Genomic DNA, 21,134 nt, shown 5'->3' with positions numbered 1-21,134 from the left:
TTTGGACAATGTCACTCCTTCCCTTGCTCTCTCCCAGTTAGCCCTTTTTTTTCTGGTTATTTTTGAGATAGAGTCTTGTCTCATCCTTGGAATGAATTCTCCTATTTAGACTTCCTTCTGTAGCTGAAGTGATGGGTGTGTGCTACTACACCCAACCTTTTCAGTTCTTTTTTTTTAAGATTGTTAAAGTTAAATTTAGTTTACATAAACATTTTAAAACCCAGTTATAGCTTCGGTAAAGTAGTGAGTTGTTTTACTTTGCCCTGATCAAGATTTTACCTAAAAAGAAAAGAAAAGGGAGCAAGGATTACATCTTTCCTGTCTTCTGTCCTGCTGAGAGAAGAGAATACCTTCCAGCAGAAAATGATGCAGTTATGGCTTAGTGATAGAAGCTCCTGTCTAGCAAGTATGAAGACCAGAGTTCAAAACTCCATTGTGGTACCCCTGAACTCTAAAAAACCATGTATCAAGATTTTTCTAGAAATTCATATTTCCCAATGTCTATTTACAAGGCACTTTGATTTTCCTGAGAAGTATAACTTTGGGTGAATGTGTGTGATTTTTGTATGTGTGTGTACTGATCCTGGGGCTTGAACTCGGGGCATGGGTGCTGTCACTAAGCTTTTGTTCTCAAGGCTAGTGCCCTATTACATGAGCCACAGCTCCATTTCCAAGGTTTGGGTGGCTAATTGGAGAGAAGAGTCTCACAGACTTCCTGCTTGGGCTGGCTTTTCCTCAAATCAGCCTCCTGAGTTGATGGGATTACAGGTGCTAGCCACCGACACCCGTTTGGTTATGTTCTTTTTCTTGCACATCTAACACACAATCTATCCTCACAACCCCTTAAGGGCACAGTGTGATGTTATGAGCTCTAGGCCCCACACTGGACAGCAAATCTATAGAGCTGCTTCATTTCACATAACTTCAACTCCCTTTTCCCCTTCTCTTCTCTAACTTTATGCATTTTTACAAACTTGTTGAAAATTGCCCATGGAAGGCAGTATGAGGAATTTATAAATTTTTATAAGACAGAACAAAACAGTTGAAAAAAACATGCTGGTATCATATATATTTCCTAGACATTTGACCAGACTATGATACACATTTTAAGTGACAGTATTCATGGAGAACTGACATTACATCACACTACTTTTGTGAATACATTCTCTTTGGTAAGATATAAGCAGAGTGACTGCTCTGGATATTAGTAGGAAAAGTCAAGAAGTTCCATGTGCCTGCACGTTTTGTGATGAGACCCTGCCAGCCCAGTCTGGGGGCTGGGGCTCTAGAGTGCTGTCCATTGTAGATCACGTAAGTGTTAAATGCAGCTTCTGCTTTGGAGAACATAATGCAGACTTTAGTGTTTTTGTTTATTTGTTTTGTTTTTGTTGCCAGTCCTGGGCCATGGACTCAGGGCCTGAGCACTGTCACTGGCTTCTTTTTGCTCAAGGCTAGCACTCTACCTTTTGAGCCACAGCGCCACTTCCAGCTTTTTCTTTATATGTGGTACTGAGGAATCGAACCCAGGGCTTCATGTATACGAGGTGAGCACTTTACCACTAGGCCATATTCCCAGCCCCCACACTTTAGTGTTTTTTGTTTAACAAATTGAAATCTTTGGCAACTTTGCTGCATTTTCATATTTGATTTCTAAAATGAAACTAACAAGCAAAGTGAAGAAATGGGTTAGATGTGACAGACACATTTTTTGCAACAATGAAAGCTGAAAAGAGGAACCTTTAAATAGCTTTGTAGGTAATGCAGAATGCATATTCTATTTATGAGTAAAACTATGGGTTTTTTTTTTTTGCCAGTCCTGGAGCTTGAACTCAGGGCCTGAGCACTGTCCCTGGCTTCTTTTTGCTCAAGGCTAGCACTCTACCACTTGAGCCACAGCACCAGTTGCGGCTTTTGTATGTGTTGCTGAGGAATCGAATCCAGGGCTTCATGTATAGGAAACAAGCACTTTACCACTAGGCCATATTACCAGCTCGACTAGTTTTTGTATAATTTATTAAATCTTGCTTTCAAAACTATTTTCAGTTGAACATTTTGTGAGAGTTATCAAAGTAAATTGGAAAATAATAAGTAAACAACTATGCAAAATGGATTCCGTATTTCAGGATTTCCGTATTTCAGGAAGCTAGTTAGATGTAATATGTAATTAAAAAATGTATACATTTGAGAAAAATTTTGCCCACTGTATTCCAAGAGATTCCTTGATTCTATACATCGTAGTGGAGCATCATCCAAATGCCACATGTTGTGGGGGCCATGGAGAGCAGGTCCCTGTTGTCACTGAGCCCAGAGTCACAGTGTCACTGTCACCCAGGGAGTGGGGGAGCCGAGAGGGCTTACAACACACAGGATTCTTCCACTGAAATTATGAAAACATTAATGCAACTGTTTTCTTCACAGTCAGATATAATTAGTTGTGCTCAAGAAGTGGAAATGATGATAAGACAGTTAGGAGCCCAGATGGAACAATTGAAAATGACTGTAAAGGCAAAGACAGCTGTCCCAACCTCACAAGTCTTCGTAAGTATTTGTCACCAACCCTTTTTTCTTAAATGGTACTAGGAATAAAACCCAGGGCAAGCTTATGCTAGGGAAGTGCTCTACCACTGATATACAGTCCTGGCCTTTGATTTATTTTATTTATCTGTTTGTCTGTTCGTCTATTTCTTTGCATCCTTTTTTTTTTTCTTTTGCCAGTCCTGTGGCTTGAACTCGGCCTGAGCACTGTCCCTGAGTTCTTTTTGCTCAAGGTTAGCACTACCACTTGAGCCACAGTGCCACTTCTGGCTTTTTCTGTATATGCGGTGCTGAGGAATCAAACCCCAGGGCTTCATGTATGCAAGCAAGGCAAACACTCTTATCACTAGGCCTCATTCCCAGCCCTATCTGTCTGTCTGTATAATTAATGCTGATCCTGGGGTTTGAACTCAGGGCCTGGGTGCTGTCTCTGAGATTTTGTTCAAGCTAGTACTCTACTACTTGAGCCACAGCTCCACTTCTAGTTTTTTTTTGGTGGTTAATTAATTGCAGATGTGTCTCGCTCACTTACCTGCATAGGCTGACTGAATTTTGCCCCTGAATAGCTAGGATTACAGGCTTGAGCCACCAGCACCTGGCCTTACGGGATTTAGAACTCACTATATAGTCCAGGCTTGCCTCTAACTCATGATCCTTCTGGCTCTGCCTTTTGAGCACTGGGATTACAGGTGTGCATATGGGATAACTTTGTATAGCATAACTTTGATCTTAAAAGCAAACTTTTTAAAAAGTAGAACTTAGATATAGAATAAAGTAGAATTTTGATATAGGAAACCATTTCACAGACAACGTGGTACATCTTTGCAGCTTTTGTTGCAGTAAATATTTGAGGTAAAATGCAAAACGAAATATGCAAGTTTGAAAATACCGCAAATTTTCAAATTCAATACTTTGGTAAGTAAAAAGCAACATGGTTCAGGTGAACATAATCTGTGGAAAAATGAATTAGGGATATCTGACAAGAATTGCCTTTCTCACCACCAAGCAAAACAAAATTCTCTGAAATAAAATACAAGTTTCTTTTCTTTTTTTTTTCCAAATAAGTTTATTTTCTTATAAATCGAATTTCTATCTAGAGCCTACTATGTAATTTCACTTAGAAAGGATGAGTTTCTTTGTGAAGGACAACTATGCTTATTTTTACAATATATTTTTTATTATTATAGAGGTGGTGTACAGAGGGGTTACAGTTATATGTCAGGTAATGAGTACATTTCTTTTTGAGCCATGTCACCCCTTCCCTCTCTGACTCCCAGTTTATCCCTCTCAGTTTTTCTCTTCCACCCCACCCACAAGATGTACAGTTCATTTTCCACATAGTGTCTAATGAGTACTACTGTTGTATTTGTTCACCTTTGGTTCTACCTTTTCTGTGTTCCCATCATCCTCCCAATGACAAACTACAAAAAAGTCAAAAGACAACACAAACAGCAGCAACAACAAAAATCTATTGTTTTCTTTTTTTGGAGTTTATTTCATAAAATATCATTTTATATGATCAGCTACATATAGCTGTTGACCCTCTGTGATCCACTCCTATGAATATCCTTTTTGGTCTCACCATGTGAATGTCTAGAGGCCTGCATAATTTATTGTTTCCCAGTGTATTTTTATCCATATAGTGTGTTTACTTGTAGATTTATAGGTACATTCTAGTTACCACAAATAATGGAAATCATGCAGCCTATGGGTTTGGGGATCTGACTAATTTCGTTTAATGTATTTTTTTCTGTCTTTCTGTTTCCTTATGAATGGTACAATATCATTCTTTCTGATGGAAATGTAGAATTCCATTATGTATATATACTATATTTTCTTGATCCATTCATCCACTGAGAGGCACCCTGTACCAGAATCAATTCTAAATGGACCAAAGACCGTAACGTAAGACCAGATACCATGAAAATATTACAGGAAAGGACAGGGAAAACACTAGGGCTCATTGGCATGGGTCAAAACTTCCTAAGTAAAGATTCAGAATCACAACTCATTAAAGAAAGACTGGATACATAGGATCTCATCAAACTGAAGAGTTTCTGCATAGCAAAGGACATAGCTAGCAAGATAAATAGGAAGCCTGACGAATGGGAAAAGATTTTTTTTTTTTTTTACCAGCTATGCATCAGACAAGGGCCTCATATCTAAAATATACTTAGGGCTCAAAAAATTAAACCCCTCAGAAATACTCTCAAAAGAAATCAACTACCCAATTAATAAATAGTTTAAAGACTTAGAGAGATACTTTTCAGAGGAAGAAGTAAGAATGACCAATAGACACATGAAGAAATAAATGTTCAACATCTCTGGCCATAAAAGAAATGCAGATCAAACAAGAGTGAAATTTCATTTCACCCTAGTAAAAATGACCATTATCAAGAAAACCAGCAATAACAAATGCTGGCAGTATGGCCAAAAGAGAACTCTACTACACAGTTGGGAGTGTAAACTTACTCACCCACTCTAGAAAGCAGTATGGAGGGTCCTGAAAAGACTAAACATAGAGTTTCCCTATGATCTAGCAATCCCACTCCTGGGTATTTAGTCAGTGGAACACAAACATCACACTAAAGTAACCAGCACAACTGTGTTCATTTCAGCATTGTTTACCATAGCCAAGATATGGAATCAAGTGTAATTATTTTTACAAAGCTGGGTGCTGATGGCTTTGAAGTCAGCCTGGGGAATAAAAGTTTGTGACACTCTTCTCTCCGGTTAGCAGCAAGCCAGAAGTGGAGTTGTGGCTTGAGTGGTAGAGTGCAAACCTTGAGTGAATAAAGCCCTAGGTCTAAGCCCCAGTACCTGGACACATGCGCTCACGCACACACACACACACACACACACACACACACACACACACACACACACAAATAAAATGACTTATTTTTTTTCACACATTACATTGTGGGTTATTTTTCTCTCCCTCAGCCCATCTTCATTGCACTGGCCAACCTTTGGACCAGCTTTCAGGATGAGACGGTTTTGATTAGTGTCTTCAGTAACCTGACCACACACCTGGAGCCATTCCTGGGCACTCATGAACTTCTCTTTCCTGACAAAATCATACAAGAACTTCTTGAAGGTGTGACTGTGAAGACGGATGTGTACAGAATCAAAGAACACATGGGTAATGAAGGCCACCCATCATGCCTCCTCCTATGTAGAAATTCTCTAGGATAAGCTCACTTTTTCTTTAATATTTCCACATTATAGGTTTCTGAGAAAGCACTGATTGTCTCTCTTGGTTGTAAAATATTACTGTTCATTATGTGGCAAGCACAAAGTATGTAAACTTTAATCTAGCAATGACCATTCTGAATGTTATTTTTCATATTTTGGTGAATAATGATTATATACATGTATTAGCAGTAGTATTATTTTGGTGGTGTTAAGATTTGAACTCAGGGCATTGTGCTTGATAGGCAGTTATCCTGCCACTTAATTTATACCTCCAGCCTTTTTTGCTTCTTATAAGGTATGACAAACAAATTCCAGTATGGGCCTCCAATTGAGATCCTTCTGTCTCGGCCTAGATGTCATAAGAGACATGAGACATTACACCCAGTCTCTAGATGTTTTATTCTTGATGTGTATGTAGTAGAAAAGGATATTAATCCTAGTTAGAAATAAAGCCCTAGTTTTCTTTTTCTTTTCCTTTTTTTTTTTTTTTTTTTTTTTTGCCAGTCCTGGGGTTTGAACTCAGGGACTGAGCACTGTTCCTGGCTTTTTGCTCACTTTACCTCTTGAGCCACAGCACCACTTCCAGCTTTTTCTCTTTATATGGTGTTGAGGAATTGAACCCAGGGCTTTCTGTATTCTAGGCAAGCACTCTACTGCTATGCCACATTGCCAGCCCCAAGCCCTAGTTTTCTAGAATGCCATTTGCACAGTATTTACCTCAGATCAAGTTAAGAATTATAAACCATATATTGTCCCTATAAATTAGTTAAGCCTATGTTAGACTCTTCACAAGATATACTGATTCTTATAGATAGTCTGCCTTTATTTTTAAAAAAATATTTATTTTTATTTTATTTTTTATTTTAATTTTTTGGCCAGTCTTGGAGCTTGGACTCAGGGCCTGAACACTGTCCCTGGCTTCTTTTTGCTCAAGACTAGCACTCTGCCACTTGAGCTATAGCGCCACTTCTGGCCGTTTTCTATATAGGTGGTACTTGGGAATCAAACTCAGGGCTTCTTGTATAAGAGGCAAGCACTCTTGCCACTAGGCCATATTCCCAGCCTAGGTTGCCTTTATTATTTAATATTTATTATTATAAACTTTTTATCCTTTTGGTCTTTTCTATCTTAAGAACAAATCAAAATTCATGAGAAATGCCAAAGGAGAATCTGGACCTTCAGTTATTACCTAAAATTAAAGTTTTTCAGACTATGAAATTAGATAATATGTCACTTTGCTTTTCAAATCGTATTTTGGTAAAAATAGAAAAATGTGGCAATGATTCCCTTTCTTATGTATTTACATATTGAAATATATATCCCTAAATCAGAGACTCAAAAGTATCTTGTCAGTTCAGGATTTTTTTTTTTTTTTTTTTGGCCAGTCCTGGGCCTTGGACTCAGGGCCTGAGCACTGTCCCTGGCTTCCTTTTGCTCAAGGCTAGCACTCTGCCACTTGAGCCACAGCGCCACTTCTGGCCGTTTTCTGTATATGTGGTGCTGGGGAATCGAACCCAGGGCCTCATGTATACGAGGCAAGCTCTCTCGCCACTAGGCCATATCCCCAGCCTCAGTTCAGGATTTTGATACTATTTCACTTTCTTACAACTGCATGTGTAGGGGGAAAAAAAAAAAAAAAGCAAGAGCGAATCTGAAAATGTAAAGGGCTGAGGGTCTGGCTCAGATGTTATGGTGTTTATCGTAAGTGTAAGGTTCTGAGTGCAAGCCCCAGTACTCCCAGAAAACAAGCAAGGAGAAAAGACAGTAAGTGTAAGCAACTGTGAAATGAAACGGCACAGTGGAGGTCACCGCATCCACAGCAATGAGCTCTGCCCTGTTCGATTACCAGGGTCATTCACTCACAACTTCTGAGATTTAGATGTCCTATCTTGATGTCAAATCCCACCATCATCAGAACTTTGTATTCAGTAAAACACTGTCAGTGTATTCTCTTGTGAATTTTAAGAGTGCCAACTCTGTGTGTGCATGTGCCGGTACCAGGGTTTGGACTCAGGGTCTTGTGCTCTTTCTCACCTTGCTTGCTTGGCTGGTACTCTACCACTTGGGTCCTATCTTCAGCTCTGGCTGACTTGGAACCGTGCCCCCCAGGTCTCAGCCTATCTAAGATTCTAGGCATGAGCCACTGGTACACAACTGCAATGTTCTTCTGAAATCCTTTAATTCACACCTGTGTAACTTATCCTTGGTAGAAGCCTTGAGCATATCCAGGTAAACTCTGAGATGTATTTTTCCAGGTTATGTATTAATTTCCAGTTGTAGCCATAAGGTTGTTTGTAGGTCTACTGTTTGTGTTTAGAATCAGGCACAGAAATGTAAGTGGTACTGTAAAAATTAAGAATCTTGGGGGAATAATGTTTTCTTAATATATTATTGTTTGTGTAAAACATAGTCTCATGAAATAAGTAAACTAATAGATATGAGGAAGAATTTTTTAATGTAATAAGAAAAATTATGTTACTTTAATAAAAATCAAGTTAATAACACATTTCTTTGCCTCCTTCTGTTTAAGACATTCTCTACTATTTTTTGAGATTCAGTGTCCTAACATGTAAGCACGTTGTCATCTAGCATTTTGTTAAGAACTCTACTATCTTGAAGAAGTTTCTCAAAGAGCCTCTTCTTTGTGTCCATTCTGAAGTAAAGGTCTACTTCCCTGCTTTTTTTTTTCCAGCAAGTTATGTTGATCTTGGAAAGTCAATGTGGTCGTTTGTAGTTTGTTATGGAGGGTTGAGGGACTAGGGTTGGAACTCAGTTTGTGTTGTTTTCCTGGGGACTAGCCCAGGACTGTGGTCTTTTTACCTCTACTTCCAGTATAGTTAGTATCACATACCACATTGCCAACTTATTGAAATGAGGGGTCTTACTAATTTTTTGCCCAGGCTAGTTTTGAACCTTGATCTTCCCAATCTCTGCCTCCTGAGTACCTGGGATTACAGGTATGAATCAACATGCCTGGCCCTCATTGGTATTTCCTTGAATAAACAGCTCCACCAGAAATCTGTTTTTTAAATTATTGTTATTATCTTTAAGTAGTTGTGAAAAGGAGTTGCCATTCATATCAGTTTATGAATACAGTGCATCTTAATCTATATTACCTCTGTCATTATTCTTCCCCATTCTAACTCTACCCCTCCTATCCATTTTCTTAATTTTGTAGGATATGCATTAAATTTTATGACTATACTCTTCCTTTCTTTCTTCTCTTCATTCATCTACTCTTTCCCCTATGTGTTTCCTGGTATTCATTTTATTGGGCTGTGAGTTAGCTTTTCTAAGGAAGTATACCATTTGAACTATTACTTGAAAATAACCATACTGCAGTTAATACATCTATGTACACTTGCATAGAGCCCTGAAGAATTTGCTAGTATACTTATAAATTAGTGCTAGCTTTCACATATGAGAGAAAACATTGTCTTTTGCCTCTCTGGGCCTGACTGACTTCAGTTAACATGATTTTTTTCTAAGTCCATTGATTTCTTACAAATGATGCAGTATCATCTTTCTAATAGATAAGTAAAATTCCATTGTGTATGTATACCATATTTTCTTGATCCATTCTTCCATCAAGGGGCATCTGCACTGATTCCATGCCGTGGCTGTGGTGAATAGTGCCACAATGAATATGTTGTGCTAGTGGCTTTACTGTATCCTGATTTTGGATTCATACTCAAGAGTGGAATTGCTGGAGCATAGAATAGTTCTATGTTTAGTCTGTTTAGGAATTCCTGTACTGCTTTCTGAACAAGTTTACATTCCCAGCAACAGTGTATTAGGGTACTCCCCCCCACCCTCTACCCATCCATGCCAGCATCTGTTTGTTTGTTTTTCAGGTCTGGGCCTTGAAGACTGGGCCTGGGAGCTGTACCTAAGCTCCTTTTTCATTTCCCTTATGGCCAGAGTTGTTGAGGATTTCTTCTTGTGTCTATTAGCTTTTGTACTCCTTCTGAAAAGGCTCTATTTTGCTCATCTACCCATTTATTAATCAAGTTGTTGATTCTTTGAGGGTTTAGTTTCTTAAGCACTCTGTATATTCTAGATACTGGGTTAATATTTGATGTATAGCTGGCAAAGATCTTCTCACATTTTGTAGGCTATTTAGCTTGATAAATAGACAATAGCTTGTCCTTTGCTGTGAAGAAACTTGTGAGTTTGATACAATACCATGTATCAATTCTGTCCTGGAGCTTTACTCAGAAAGTTCTTGCCTGTGCTAAGAAGTTGTACAAGTCTTACACCTAAGTCTTTGATCCATTTTCAACTGATATTAGTACAAGATGACAAAACAGGGATTTGGTTCCTTTTTCCACACTGGTATAGAAGCTGTCTTTTTTCCATCCTATATTTTTGGCTCATCAAATGATGGCTATGAGTCCTCCCAAATGTTAGATATGTATAGGTCTGTGGCTTTATTTCTGGGTCTTTCATTTTGTTCCAAGATCTTTGCAGCTGTTTTTGTGCCAGTACCAAGCTGTTTTCATTACTATACCTCTTGTAGTAAGAGTTTGAAGTTTGGAATTGTTATACCTCCAGCACTACTTTCTCTGTGCAGGATTTCTTTTGTGATTCATGGCCTTTTATGGTTCCTTTTGTGATAGTAATGGGGCTTAAACTCAGGTTGTGGGTGCTAAAACTAAACTTTTTTGCTCAAAGCTTTTGTTCTACCACTTGAGGCACAACTCCACTACTGGCTTGTGTGTGTGTGTGTGTGTGTGTGTGTGTGTGTGTGTGTGTGTGTTTAATTAGAGACAAGAGTCTCAAGTACTTTCGTGTCTGGGCTAGCTTCAAACTGCAATCCTCAGATCTTAGCCTCCTGAGGTATGAGTCACTGGTGCCCAGCTAAAAATCTGGCTTTGTATCAAGGGTCTCTCAAGCACAAAAAGTACAAAGCAATAAAAAGCTAATGTTTGTAACAAAGTACTACTGATTGATTCTCAATGAATGCAAATTTTCCTACTCTCATTTTAGAGGAAAGAGTACCTTCAGTGGACTTCAGGAAAATGGAATGGCTTTTTCCAGAAACCACAGCAAATTTTGACAAATTGTTAATTCAGTATCGAGGATTTTGTGGATACACATTTGCTACAACAGATGGTCTTCTCCTTCCAGGTATGTTACTGGAAATAATGCTGCTGCTCCTCTGTGCCGAGCACTCGCTGTAACTCACTGCTTGATGCTTTAAAGCTTCCTGGGATTCGATGGTGAACTGGAAAAGATGCCACCATGTGTCCATGTTGGAGGTGCACACAGGACAACCTGGTACCCTCACGCGATTGCAAGTGATAAGTGACAGCATGTATATGTACAGCTTGAGTGTCCCTCATCCACAGTACTTGGGACCAGATAGGTTCCAGATATTAGAGTACTCTGAGTTCTGGAATATTTGCTGATTCATAATGAGATATGTTGGGGATGGGGCTCTAATCTTAACAGAATTCATTTACATTTTATATACATGGGATATGCAGAGCCCAGATATTACACAATATTTGTAATGCACCTGTGTTTTGACCAGGACCCATCACACAAGGTCAGGTGTAGACTTTTCTACTTACGACATCATCATGTAGGCACTCAGAAAGTTCCTGATTTGGGTTACCTCACAATTCACAGTAGGGATGCTCAGCCTTGTGCCAGTAGCTCATGTCTGTAATCTTTGCTGCCTGCCCAGCCCCGGCAGCAAAGTCCTCAAAGCCCTCCATCTCCAGGGGAAAAAATGCTGGTTAAATTGGAGGTAAATCTCTCACACACTTCCCTGTCTGAGCTGTGAGCCTCAGAGCTTAGCCTCCTGAGTAACTAGAATTACAGGTAGCAGCCACTGGTGTCTAGCCTGGTCAACTGTGTTTCTAAGAGAGGAAAAGACAGAGAAAGGACATGCCAGGCTTCAGAAGGGTTGCAGAATCCTGACTACTTTATTTCTGTTTACGGAAGCCTTTTTACTACATGGTTTTTAGGCAGCAGCACCTGCATGATCTCAGGGTCATTTTGTAGGACTTCCCTCCTCCCTCTCAGCATGCAGACCACTCGGCGTACATCCTCAGGTGACATTGTGGCTTGCCCCCAGTCGCTGTGCTTTTCAGATGACTCTATCACTTCACTGCCTACCACTCTTGTCTTGGCTCTCTCTGCTCCAGCCACTACCCTTGCCATTCATGAACCTCTGGCACCTGTGATTCCCCTGGAGGAAAGCTCTACCCAAGTCGCCCATTGTCTGTGCTGTCACCTTAGCCAACCTTCCTTAGCCACCCAGTTTAAAGCATCAATCTCCCATTATTCCTTTTGCTGTGTGTTTAATTTACCTTATTTAATACTTACTTTTTCTCTGGAGCCATGGTAAATCTTTGGCCTGTAATATATTTGTGATTTGGTGACAGCAGAGTCTTTGTTTTTTTTTTTTCGGTATTGTTAGTGCCAAGAATAGGGTAAATAAACTATTTGCTGAATAATGAATGAATAAACAAGTTAAATAGTATTGTTTCTTGAATAATATGCTCAAATTATGGATATGTAATAAGCCATAGTGTACTCAGAATCATTTTACAATGAGGAATATTTTGTAACATGCAAAATTGCATTTTGGAAAAGATATCTCATTTTTGTAGTTCTTAGAGTTAATTTTGTTTTGTTTTGGGTTTTTTTTGCCAGTCCTGGGACTTGAACTCAGGGCCTGAGCACTGTTCCTGGCTTCTTTTTGCTCAAGGCTAGCACTCTACCACTTGAGCCACAGTGCCACTCTTTTTTTTTTTTTTTTTTTTTTTTTTTTTTTTTTTTTTTTGCCAGTCCTGGGCCTTGGACTCAGGGCCTGAGCACTGTCCCTGGCTTCTTCCCGCTCAAGGCTAGCACTCTGCCACTTGAGCCACAGCGCCGCTTCTGGCCATTTTCTGTATATGTGGTGCTGGGGAATCGAACCTAGGGCCTCGTGTATCCGAGGCAGGCACTCTTGCCACTAGGCTATATCCCCAGCCCCCACAGTGCCACTCTTTATATGTGGTGCTGAGGAATTGAACCCAGGGCTTCATGTATACAAGGCCAGCACTTTACCACTAGGCCATATTCCCAGCCCTTAGAGTTATTTTTTTAATCCCTTAATAAGTAGAAAAATCTCTGAAATGAATAAGTGGTTTTTCATAAAGGATCTGTAACATCTTTTATTTGGAAAATGGGGAGGAGTTTTACAAAAATAAAAACGTGGGCTGGGGATATAGCCTAGTGGCAAGAGTGCCTGCCTCGGATACACGAGGCCCTAGGTTCGATTCCCCAGCACCACATATACAGAAAACGGCCAGAAGCGGCGCTGTGGCTCAAGTGGCAGAGTGCTAGCCTTGAGCGGGAAGAAGCCAGGGACAGTACTCAGGCCCTGAGTCCAAGGCCCAGGACTGGCCAAAAAAAATAAAAAAATAAAAAAAAAATAAAAAAATAAAAACGTACGCTGGTCATGATGGCTCATGACTGTAATCCTAACTACTTAGGAGGTGGATATAGTAAGATTGTGGTTTGAGATCAGACTGGGCAAAAAAAGTTTATGAGAGCCCCAACTCAATAGAAAAAGCTGGGTTGGTAGACCAAGCTTGCCATCCAAGCTACAGCAGGAAGTAAAATTAGGAGGCTGTAGTCCAGGCCAGTCAGGGCAAAAAGCAAGACACTCTCTCAAAAATAACCACAGCAAAAAAAGGCTGGAGGTGTGTATCAGGTAGAACACCTGCCTAGCAAGCGTGAAGCCCTGAATTCAAATTTCAGTACTATCAAAATAAAATAAAAATCTAAAAATACAATTAACTTCTATAAACATCACATTTACCACTTAATAATATGAATAACTAGAAACCGATATGTTAGCAAAATAAAAAAGAATGATATATTAAAAGTAGAGCATATAGGCAGCGATATAGCTTAGTATTAAAGCACTTGCCTATCATGACCAAGGCTCTGTGTTTGATCCCATCTAGACAGACAGACAGACAGACACACACACACACACACACACACACACACAGAGAGAGAGAGAGAGAGAGAGAGAGAGAGAGAGAGACTCCTAAAACAAACAAACCCAAGCCAGGACTGCAAAGGAATGGTTCCATGGGTTGTGATAAACAGAATCACTTAATAATACATAGAATAAAACATAGAGTCACTTAATAATACACCCTTGGGTCAAGTGGGGTGCTCAGCCACCAGCACCAGCACCAAAATTAGTAGCCGTAGTTGTTGTAATAATGATAACAAATAATGCTATCTCAAACCTAATTCAATTGTTTTTCAGGAAACCCAGCAATTGGAATTTTGAAATATAAAGATAACTATTACACTTTCAATACCAGAGAAGCTGCATGTAGATTTGCAGACAATCCTGAAAATTTTATTAATTTAATTAAAGAAAAGGCCAAGAAGAATGCAGAGTTAATCCAGCTACTGGAACTTCACCAGCAGTTTGAGACCCTCATTCCATATTCACAGGTAAGCAAGCTCAATGCTTTAAGAATATATCACATTTAAAAGTGTGGTTTGGTCAAAAGATACATTCTGAAACCAGACACTGGTGGCTCACACCTGTAATCCTAGCTACTCAAGGGACTGAGTTCAGAGCATAATGACTTGAAGCCAGCATGGGCCAAAAAGTCCATGAGACTCTTATCTGCAGTTAACAAAAAAAAGAGTGGAAGTATGGCTCAAATGGTAGAGCACCAGCCTTAGTGAAAAAGCTAAGGGACAGAGACCAGGTCCTGAGTTCAAGCCCCAGTACCAGTACCAGGAAAAAAAAATCTATAGAATGCTTCCCATGTGCAGACGGAAACAAGGACAGAGGAGGGTCTTTGTTCAGGAAGGATTCACATCTGAAGATGAACCCATGCTAAATGAATGTACAAATGAAAACAACATTTGAAATAAAATTGCTGAGTTAAAGACAAACAATCCGAAGGATAAAGGCATTGTTTAGTTAAATAATTAAAGCCACAACATTTCTGGATCCAAATGATGGAACTACAGTGTTTCTATATCTCAAATTAAAGAAGTTCACTTAGCATGGATAACATGGAGTAAGAAAGCAACTAACCAGGCCTAAACTGGAGCATGTGGAAAGGCCACAGCACGGACCTAAGATGTGTTCAGTGTGCACCGGTGCCCTGTTCTTAATTCACCTATCAGATGTTTAGTACTGGACCTACTGTGTGCCAGACATGATTCCTAGTGTGGGAGTCAGTGAGAACTGAGAACACAGACCATGCCCTGCCTCAGTCTCATCCACAGGCTCTGTGCTCCTCCTGTCTCTCACAGTCGGCCCTCACTTTTAGTTGGGTGGTCTGTCTGTTTCTTTGCATTTCTCTTTTTTAATTTTTTAAAATTGTTATTATAAAGATGATGTATGAAGGGGTTACACTTACATAAGTCAGGTTATGAGTATGTTTCTTTTGGGACAATGTCACTCCTTCCTTCTCTTTCTCCCAGTTTTTCCCTCCTGTCCCTACCCACAAGTTGTATAATTCATTTCAACATAGTGTCTAGTGAGTATTACTGCTGCATTTGTTCAACCTTTATCCCTCCATTTCTGTGCCACCTTTACCCTCCCAAAGACAGATAAGTGAGCAAATAAGATAAAAAGAAAACAAAAACAGCAACATTTTATTTCCTGGAATTCATTTTTATAAATATTATTTTATATGATCAGAGGCTCATAGCTATGGCACCTTTGTGTTTCTTCCCTAAGAGTATGCTTCTTTGGTCTCATTGTGTGTGAATGCCCAGGGTCCTGTATAATTTATCATGTCTTGGTTTCTTTTAGATCTAGCTTCTGCATAAGAGTTTGGCTTACCTCACCTAACATGATTTGTTCTAGGTCCATCCATTTCCTTGCAAATGACATAATATTATTCTAATGGCCATGTAAAGTTGCATTGTATATAGGTACTACATTTTCCCTATTTTCATCTATTGTAGGGTAACTGGATGAGTTCCTCTCTTTGAACTCTAAAAGTCATTTTGAAATGTGTGGTTTAAAATGATTATTGCTGGGCTGAGAATGTGGCTTAGTGGGAGAGTGCTTGCCTAGCGTGCACGAAGCCCTGGGTTTGATTCCTCAACACCACATAAGCGGAAAAAGCCAGAAGTGGTGCTGTGGCTCAAGTGGTAGAGGGCTAGCTAGCCTTGAGCAAAAAGAAGCCAGTGACAGTGCTTAGGCCCTGAGTCCAAGCCCCAGGACTGGCAAAAAAATAAGTACATAAAATCAAATGATTATTGTTTTTGTTGTTGTTGTTGTTGCTGTTTTTTTATCTGAGGCTGGGTTTTGAACTTGGCACCTGACACTTTCATTTATTGGCTGGCATTCTACCAACTGAGCCACACTTCCAAACCCATATTGCTCTGTGTGTATGTGTGTGTTGAAACTATGAAGCTGGTATTTTGGTACCATTAAGCCAGCCTGCAGAGTCAAGCAGTAGTTGTACGGTCCAGCTGGCCACCGAGGGGCACAGAGAGCCTTCATAGCTCATGGGGGAGGGGAGCAATGACTTAGTGTGTAGGCTTGGTGTGGGAAGGAACTGTAGTGGTCAGGACCCTGGACAGCACAGGTGCCACTGTTCTGAGATTGTGCTGCTGGTTAGGTGATCCCACACATACTTCTAGTTCCTCCTGTTGTGGCAAGACATCAACTTTGTCTTTTAGTATCCTTCCGTGTGGAACAAAAAGGTAGGTTTATGAACTTTGCCTAAACTGATAGGTTATTCTCAAAGTGATTACCCATAATTCTGCTGGCACATACCTGGGTTTGTAATTTTTGACAATTTGGCAATGTTTGTTATTTTATCATGCAGTTTTATTATGTAGTTTTCTGATAATGAAGTTCAACATCCCCTCCCTTTTTTCCTTCGTTCCTTCGTTCCTTCCTTCGTTCGTTCGTTCGTTCCTTCCTTCCTTCCTCTTTTTCTTTCTTGGTACTGGGATTTGAACTATCAGAGCCTTGTACTTAATTGGCAGGTACTCTACCACTTGAGCCATTTTTCCAGCTCTCAATATTATAAAACATTCTAATGTTATATCTTTTTATATAGTGATCTCATTTTCCTAACATAATTTACTGAATAGTGTGTGCTTTTCCCCACTGAATATGACGCATGCCAAGTATACTAACAGTTCATATTAAGTAGGTCTGTTCCCAGTCTCTCTAATCTGTCCCATTGGTCTATCTTTGTGTCTTTGTGGTGATGTTGCTCTGTTGTAATTAATATTGCTTTGTAATACAGGTGTTCCTTGTTGTATGTAGAGGTTGGGTTTTAGAACATTTCTTGCATACCAGAATCTGAGGCTGCTCAAATCCTTTACATAAAACAATAGTGCTTTACATATGACTTACACATATTCTCACACATACTTAAATCATCTCTACATTAGGTATACTGCCTAATACAATGTAAATACTATGAAAATGGTTGTTACTTTGTTTAAAGAATGACAGCAAGATAAAAGCCTGTACAAAGCCTGCAAAATAGTTTGTGTTCAAAACAAACTATTTCTATTCTTCAGTTGGTTGAATCCAGAGCCCCAGAGATATGAATGTTTCTTAACAAATTAACCATGTTGTCCCCAAATCATGTGGGATTTCAACTGGAATTGTATTAAACTAGTAAAATGATATGTAGATGTATTTGTAATTTGTATGCAATAAACTTGTTTTCATAAAATATCCTTTATTTGGATATTTCCTATTGTTATTATATCAGTTATAAAACTTCACCACTTAGTGATATTTTATACTTTAATGGAAAACAGTAGTTGAGATCAGTGGGGGTTTTTGTTTTTGTTGTTGTTGTTTGCCAGTCCTGGGCCTTGAAGTTGGGGCCTGGCTCTGTTCCTGAGCTTATTTTGCTCAAATCTATTGCTCTGCCACTTGAGCCATAGCTCCACTTCTGGCTTCCTGCTGATTAATTGGAGATCCTGCCCAGGATGGCTTGGAACCACAATCTTCAGATCTCAGCCTCCTAAGTAGCTAGGATTACAGGTATGAGCTGAGCTCTGGCTGAGATAAATATTTGTTTTTTTTAATTTTTTTTAAAAAGATTTTTTTATTATCTTTAAGTAGTTGTACAAAGCAGTTGCCATTCACCAAGGCAGTTTATGAATACAATGCATCTTCATCAATGTCACCCTTCTCAACATTCTCACCCACTTCCCATACTTTTCCTCATTTTATGACATGTAGTGGATTTTTTTTTTGCAATTTGACAAAGCAGTTTATGTGTATAGTACATCTTGATCTGTGTCATCACCTCAATATCTTCACCCCTCTTTGACCCACCTTACCCCTCAATTCCATGTTATATCTGATGAATTCTTGCCTGCATTCTCCCCCTTCCCCTTTCATTCTTCTGCCCCATTCCCCTTGGCCCCACACTCCCACTTGCAAGTACCCATTCTTGATGCTTATTTTGTTGGGCTTTGACTTAGTCTTTTTAAAAAATTATACTATTTGCGCTCTCTATAGCCTATTACATTTCAATTCATTCATTTGTAACCCCTTGCTTATCATCCAGTATGTTTACTTGTATATTTATAGGCCCATTTGAGCTACCACAAATGAAGGAAATCGTGTAATCTATGTTTCTCTCAGTTTGGCTTACTTCACTTAATACAATTTTTTCCATCTTTCCATTTTTCTTTTTTTCTTTTTTTTTTTTTTTTTTGGCCAGTCCTAGTCCGTGAAATCAGGGCCTGACCACTGTCCCTGGTTTCTTTTTTGCTCAAGGCCAGCACTATGCCACTTGAGCCACAGCACCGCTTCTGGCCATTTTCTGTATATGTGGTGCTGAGGAATCGAACCCAGGGCCTCATGTATATGAGGCAAGCACTCTTGCCACTAGGCCATATTCCCAGCCTCATCTTTCCATTTTTCAAACATTATGTATCAACAAGGTACTGGTGGGTTGTGTTTATAGTTTTAGCTACTGAGAAGGCCTATTTCTGAGGACCATGGTGGCAAACTGAGAGATTCTTAAACAGCCAAAAGTGGAACTGTGATTGATTCAAGTGGTAGAGTGATAGCTTTGAGCAAATAATTAATTAATTAATTTTTTTGGGCCAGTCCTGGGGCTGAGCACTGCCCCTGGCTTCTTCTTGCTCAAGGCTAGCACTCTGCCACTTGAGCCACAACACCACTTCCGGCTGTTTTCTATATATGTGGTGCTGGGGAATTGAACCCAGGGCTTCATGTATACGAGGCGAGCGCTCTACCGCTAGGCCACATTCCCAGCCCCAGCTTTGAGCAAATAAAAGCTAAGGGGGAGCTTTGAGTTCAAGCCCCAATTATTGCACACATGTATGTGCATGCAAACGTGTGTACACACACAAAATGATGTAGCAGTTCTGACCAAGTAAAATTAAAGGCTAAAAATAAAAAGTACACAGGGTAGAAATACATCATATTCAATGATAGTGTGTGTGTGTGTGTTTTTTTAACATGTGTTAGAAATACATCCTACTCAATAATAACTGTATGTGGAGGGGTAGTATTGGGCTTGAACTCATGCCTGAGCACTATCCCTGAGCATTTTGCTCAAGGCTAGCACTCTACTACTTGAACAAAGCTCCATTTCCAATTCATTGTTGGTTAATTGGAGATAAGAGTCCATGGACTTGCCTGCTCGTGCTGATTTTAAACCACGAGCCCCAGATCTGTCTCTTGAGTAGCTAGGATTACAGGCGTGAGCCACCAGCACCTGACTATAACTGTGTGTGTGTGTGTGTGTGTGTTTGTGTGTGTGTGTGTGTTCGTGTGTTTGCATGCAAGCACCTGTCCTAGGACTTAAACTCAAGGCCTTAGGATTTCTTTTTCTCATGGCTAATGCTCTACCACTTTAGCCACAGCTCCTCACCTGGCATTTTTGGTGATTAATTGGAGACAAGAGTCTCACCGATTTTTTGCCTATGCTGGTTTTGAACTGCAATCCTCAGATCTTAGCTCCCTGAGTAGGGAGCATTAGCCACTAATATTCACCTTAAAACTGTTAATTGTAAAATATATAAACCAAAATGGCTATAAAGTGCATTATAATTGTAAGTAAGTACCAAGTCTACAACAAGAAAACAAGTGTTGCCAGTTTACTCTCTCTTTCTTGGCACTGTGTGGATTTTGTGTTACTCTGTCTTTTGTCTCTTTCTTTGCCATTTATGTATCTATTTGTAAACAGTATATTTCTCCAAAATGACTTCCTTATGCTCATTTTCTATTAGTTGATTTTCTTCTTAGTATTTTTGTTTTGCTTTGTTTTTTTTTTTTACCAGTCGTGGGGCTTGAACTCAGGGCCTAAGCATTGTCCCTGGCTCCCTTTTGCTCAAGGCTAGTGCTCTACCACTTGAGCCACAGAGTCACTTCTGGCTTTTTCTATATATGTGGTGCTGAGGAATCGAACCCAGGGCTTCATGTATACGAGGCAAGCATTTTACCAGTAGGCCATATTCCCAGCCCCTCTTCTTAGTATTTTTTTAAAGTTTATGTTTTTTTTGTTTGTTTGTTTTTTTTGTTTTTGTTTTTGTTTTTGCCAGTCCTGGACCTTGGACTCAGGGCCTGAACACTGTCCCTGGCTTCCTTTTGCTCAAGGCTAGCATTCTGCCACTTGAGCCACAGCGCCACTTCTGGCTGTTTTCTGTATATGTGGTACTGGGGAATTGAACCCAGGGCCTCATGTATACGAGGCAAGCTCTCTTGCCACTAGGCCATATCCCCAGCCCCAAGTTTATGTTTTTTTTAATTAATTTTATTTTTTTCTTATTTATTGTCAAAGTGATGTACAAAGAGATTACAGTTTCATACATTAGGCATTGGATACATTTCTTGTACTGTTTGTTACCTCCTTCCTCATTCCCCTCTCCCCCCCCCTCCTTTCCCTCTCCCCCAATGGGTTGTTCAGTTGGTTTACACCAAACAGTTTCACAAGTACTGCTTTTGTAGTCGTTTGTCTTTTTATCCTGTGCCTCTCGATTTTGGTATTCCCTTTCATTTTCCTAGTTCTAATACCAGTATATACAGTTTCCAATGTACTCAGATAACATACAGTGATAGTGCAGGTACAACCACAGGAAGGGGATACAAGAGGATCATCAACAATAGAAGTTATGGTTTCACATGGCATGTTGAAAGTAATTACAACAGTGATATATCACTCGATTCCATAACATGGAATTCTTAGCATTATCTTATGGATTCATAGGGGCATAGCTATTAGGCTCTTGTGATCCTCTGTTACGACTAGCCTAAACCTGTGCTAATTATTCCCTATGAGGGAGACCATAGAGTCTATGTTTCTTTGGGTCTGGCTCACTTCACTTAGAATAATTTTTTCCAAGTTCTTCCATTTCTTTACAAATGGGGCAATGTCATTCTTTCTGAGAGAGGC

General features: G+C 39.6%; 1 protein-coding gene across 2 annotated transcripts in view; it reads left to right on the top strand.

Moving 5' to 3' along the window:
• Cfap206 (cilia and flagella associated protein 206) overlaps positions 1 to 21,134 on the top strand; it is a 43,735-nt gene that overhangs the window by 12,789 nt on the left and 9,812 nt on the right. For both annotated transcript variants that reach the window (XM_048354609.1, XM_048354608.1), the window contains exons 8-11: positions 2,419 to 2,538; positions 5,482 to 5,680; positions 10,723 to 10,863; positions 14,015 to 14,208. In XM_048354609.1, coding sequence (XP_048210566.1) covers positions 2,419 to 2,538; positions 5,482 to 5,680; positions 10,723 to 10,863; positions 14,015 to 14,208 — 654 coding nt within the window. The remainder of the gene's footprint in view (positions 1 to 2,418; positions 2,539 to 5,481; positions 5,681 to 10,722; positions 10,864 to 14,014; positions 14,209 to 21,134) is intronic.

The sequence above is a fragment of the Perognathus longimembris genome, chromosome 9 (assembly GCF_023159225.1).
Source record: "Perognathus longimembris pacificus isolate PPM17 chromosome 9, ASM2315922v1, whole genome shotgun sequence".
Taxonomy (NCBI): domain Eukaryota; kingdom Metazoa; phylum Chordata; class Mammalia; order Rodentia; family Heteromyidae; genus Perognathus; species Perognathus longimembris.
The sequence above is the reverse complement of the archived record's forward strand: the minus strand, read 5'-3'. Positions and strand labels throughout refer to the sequence as shown.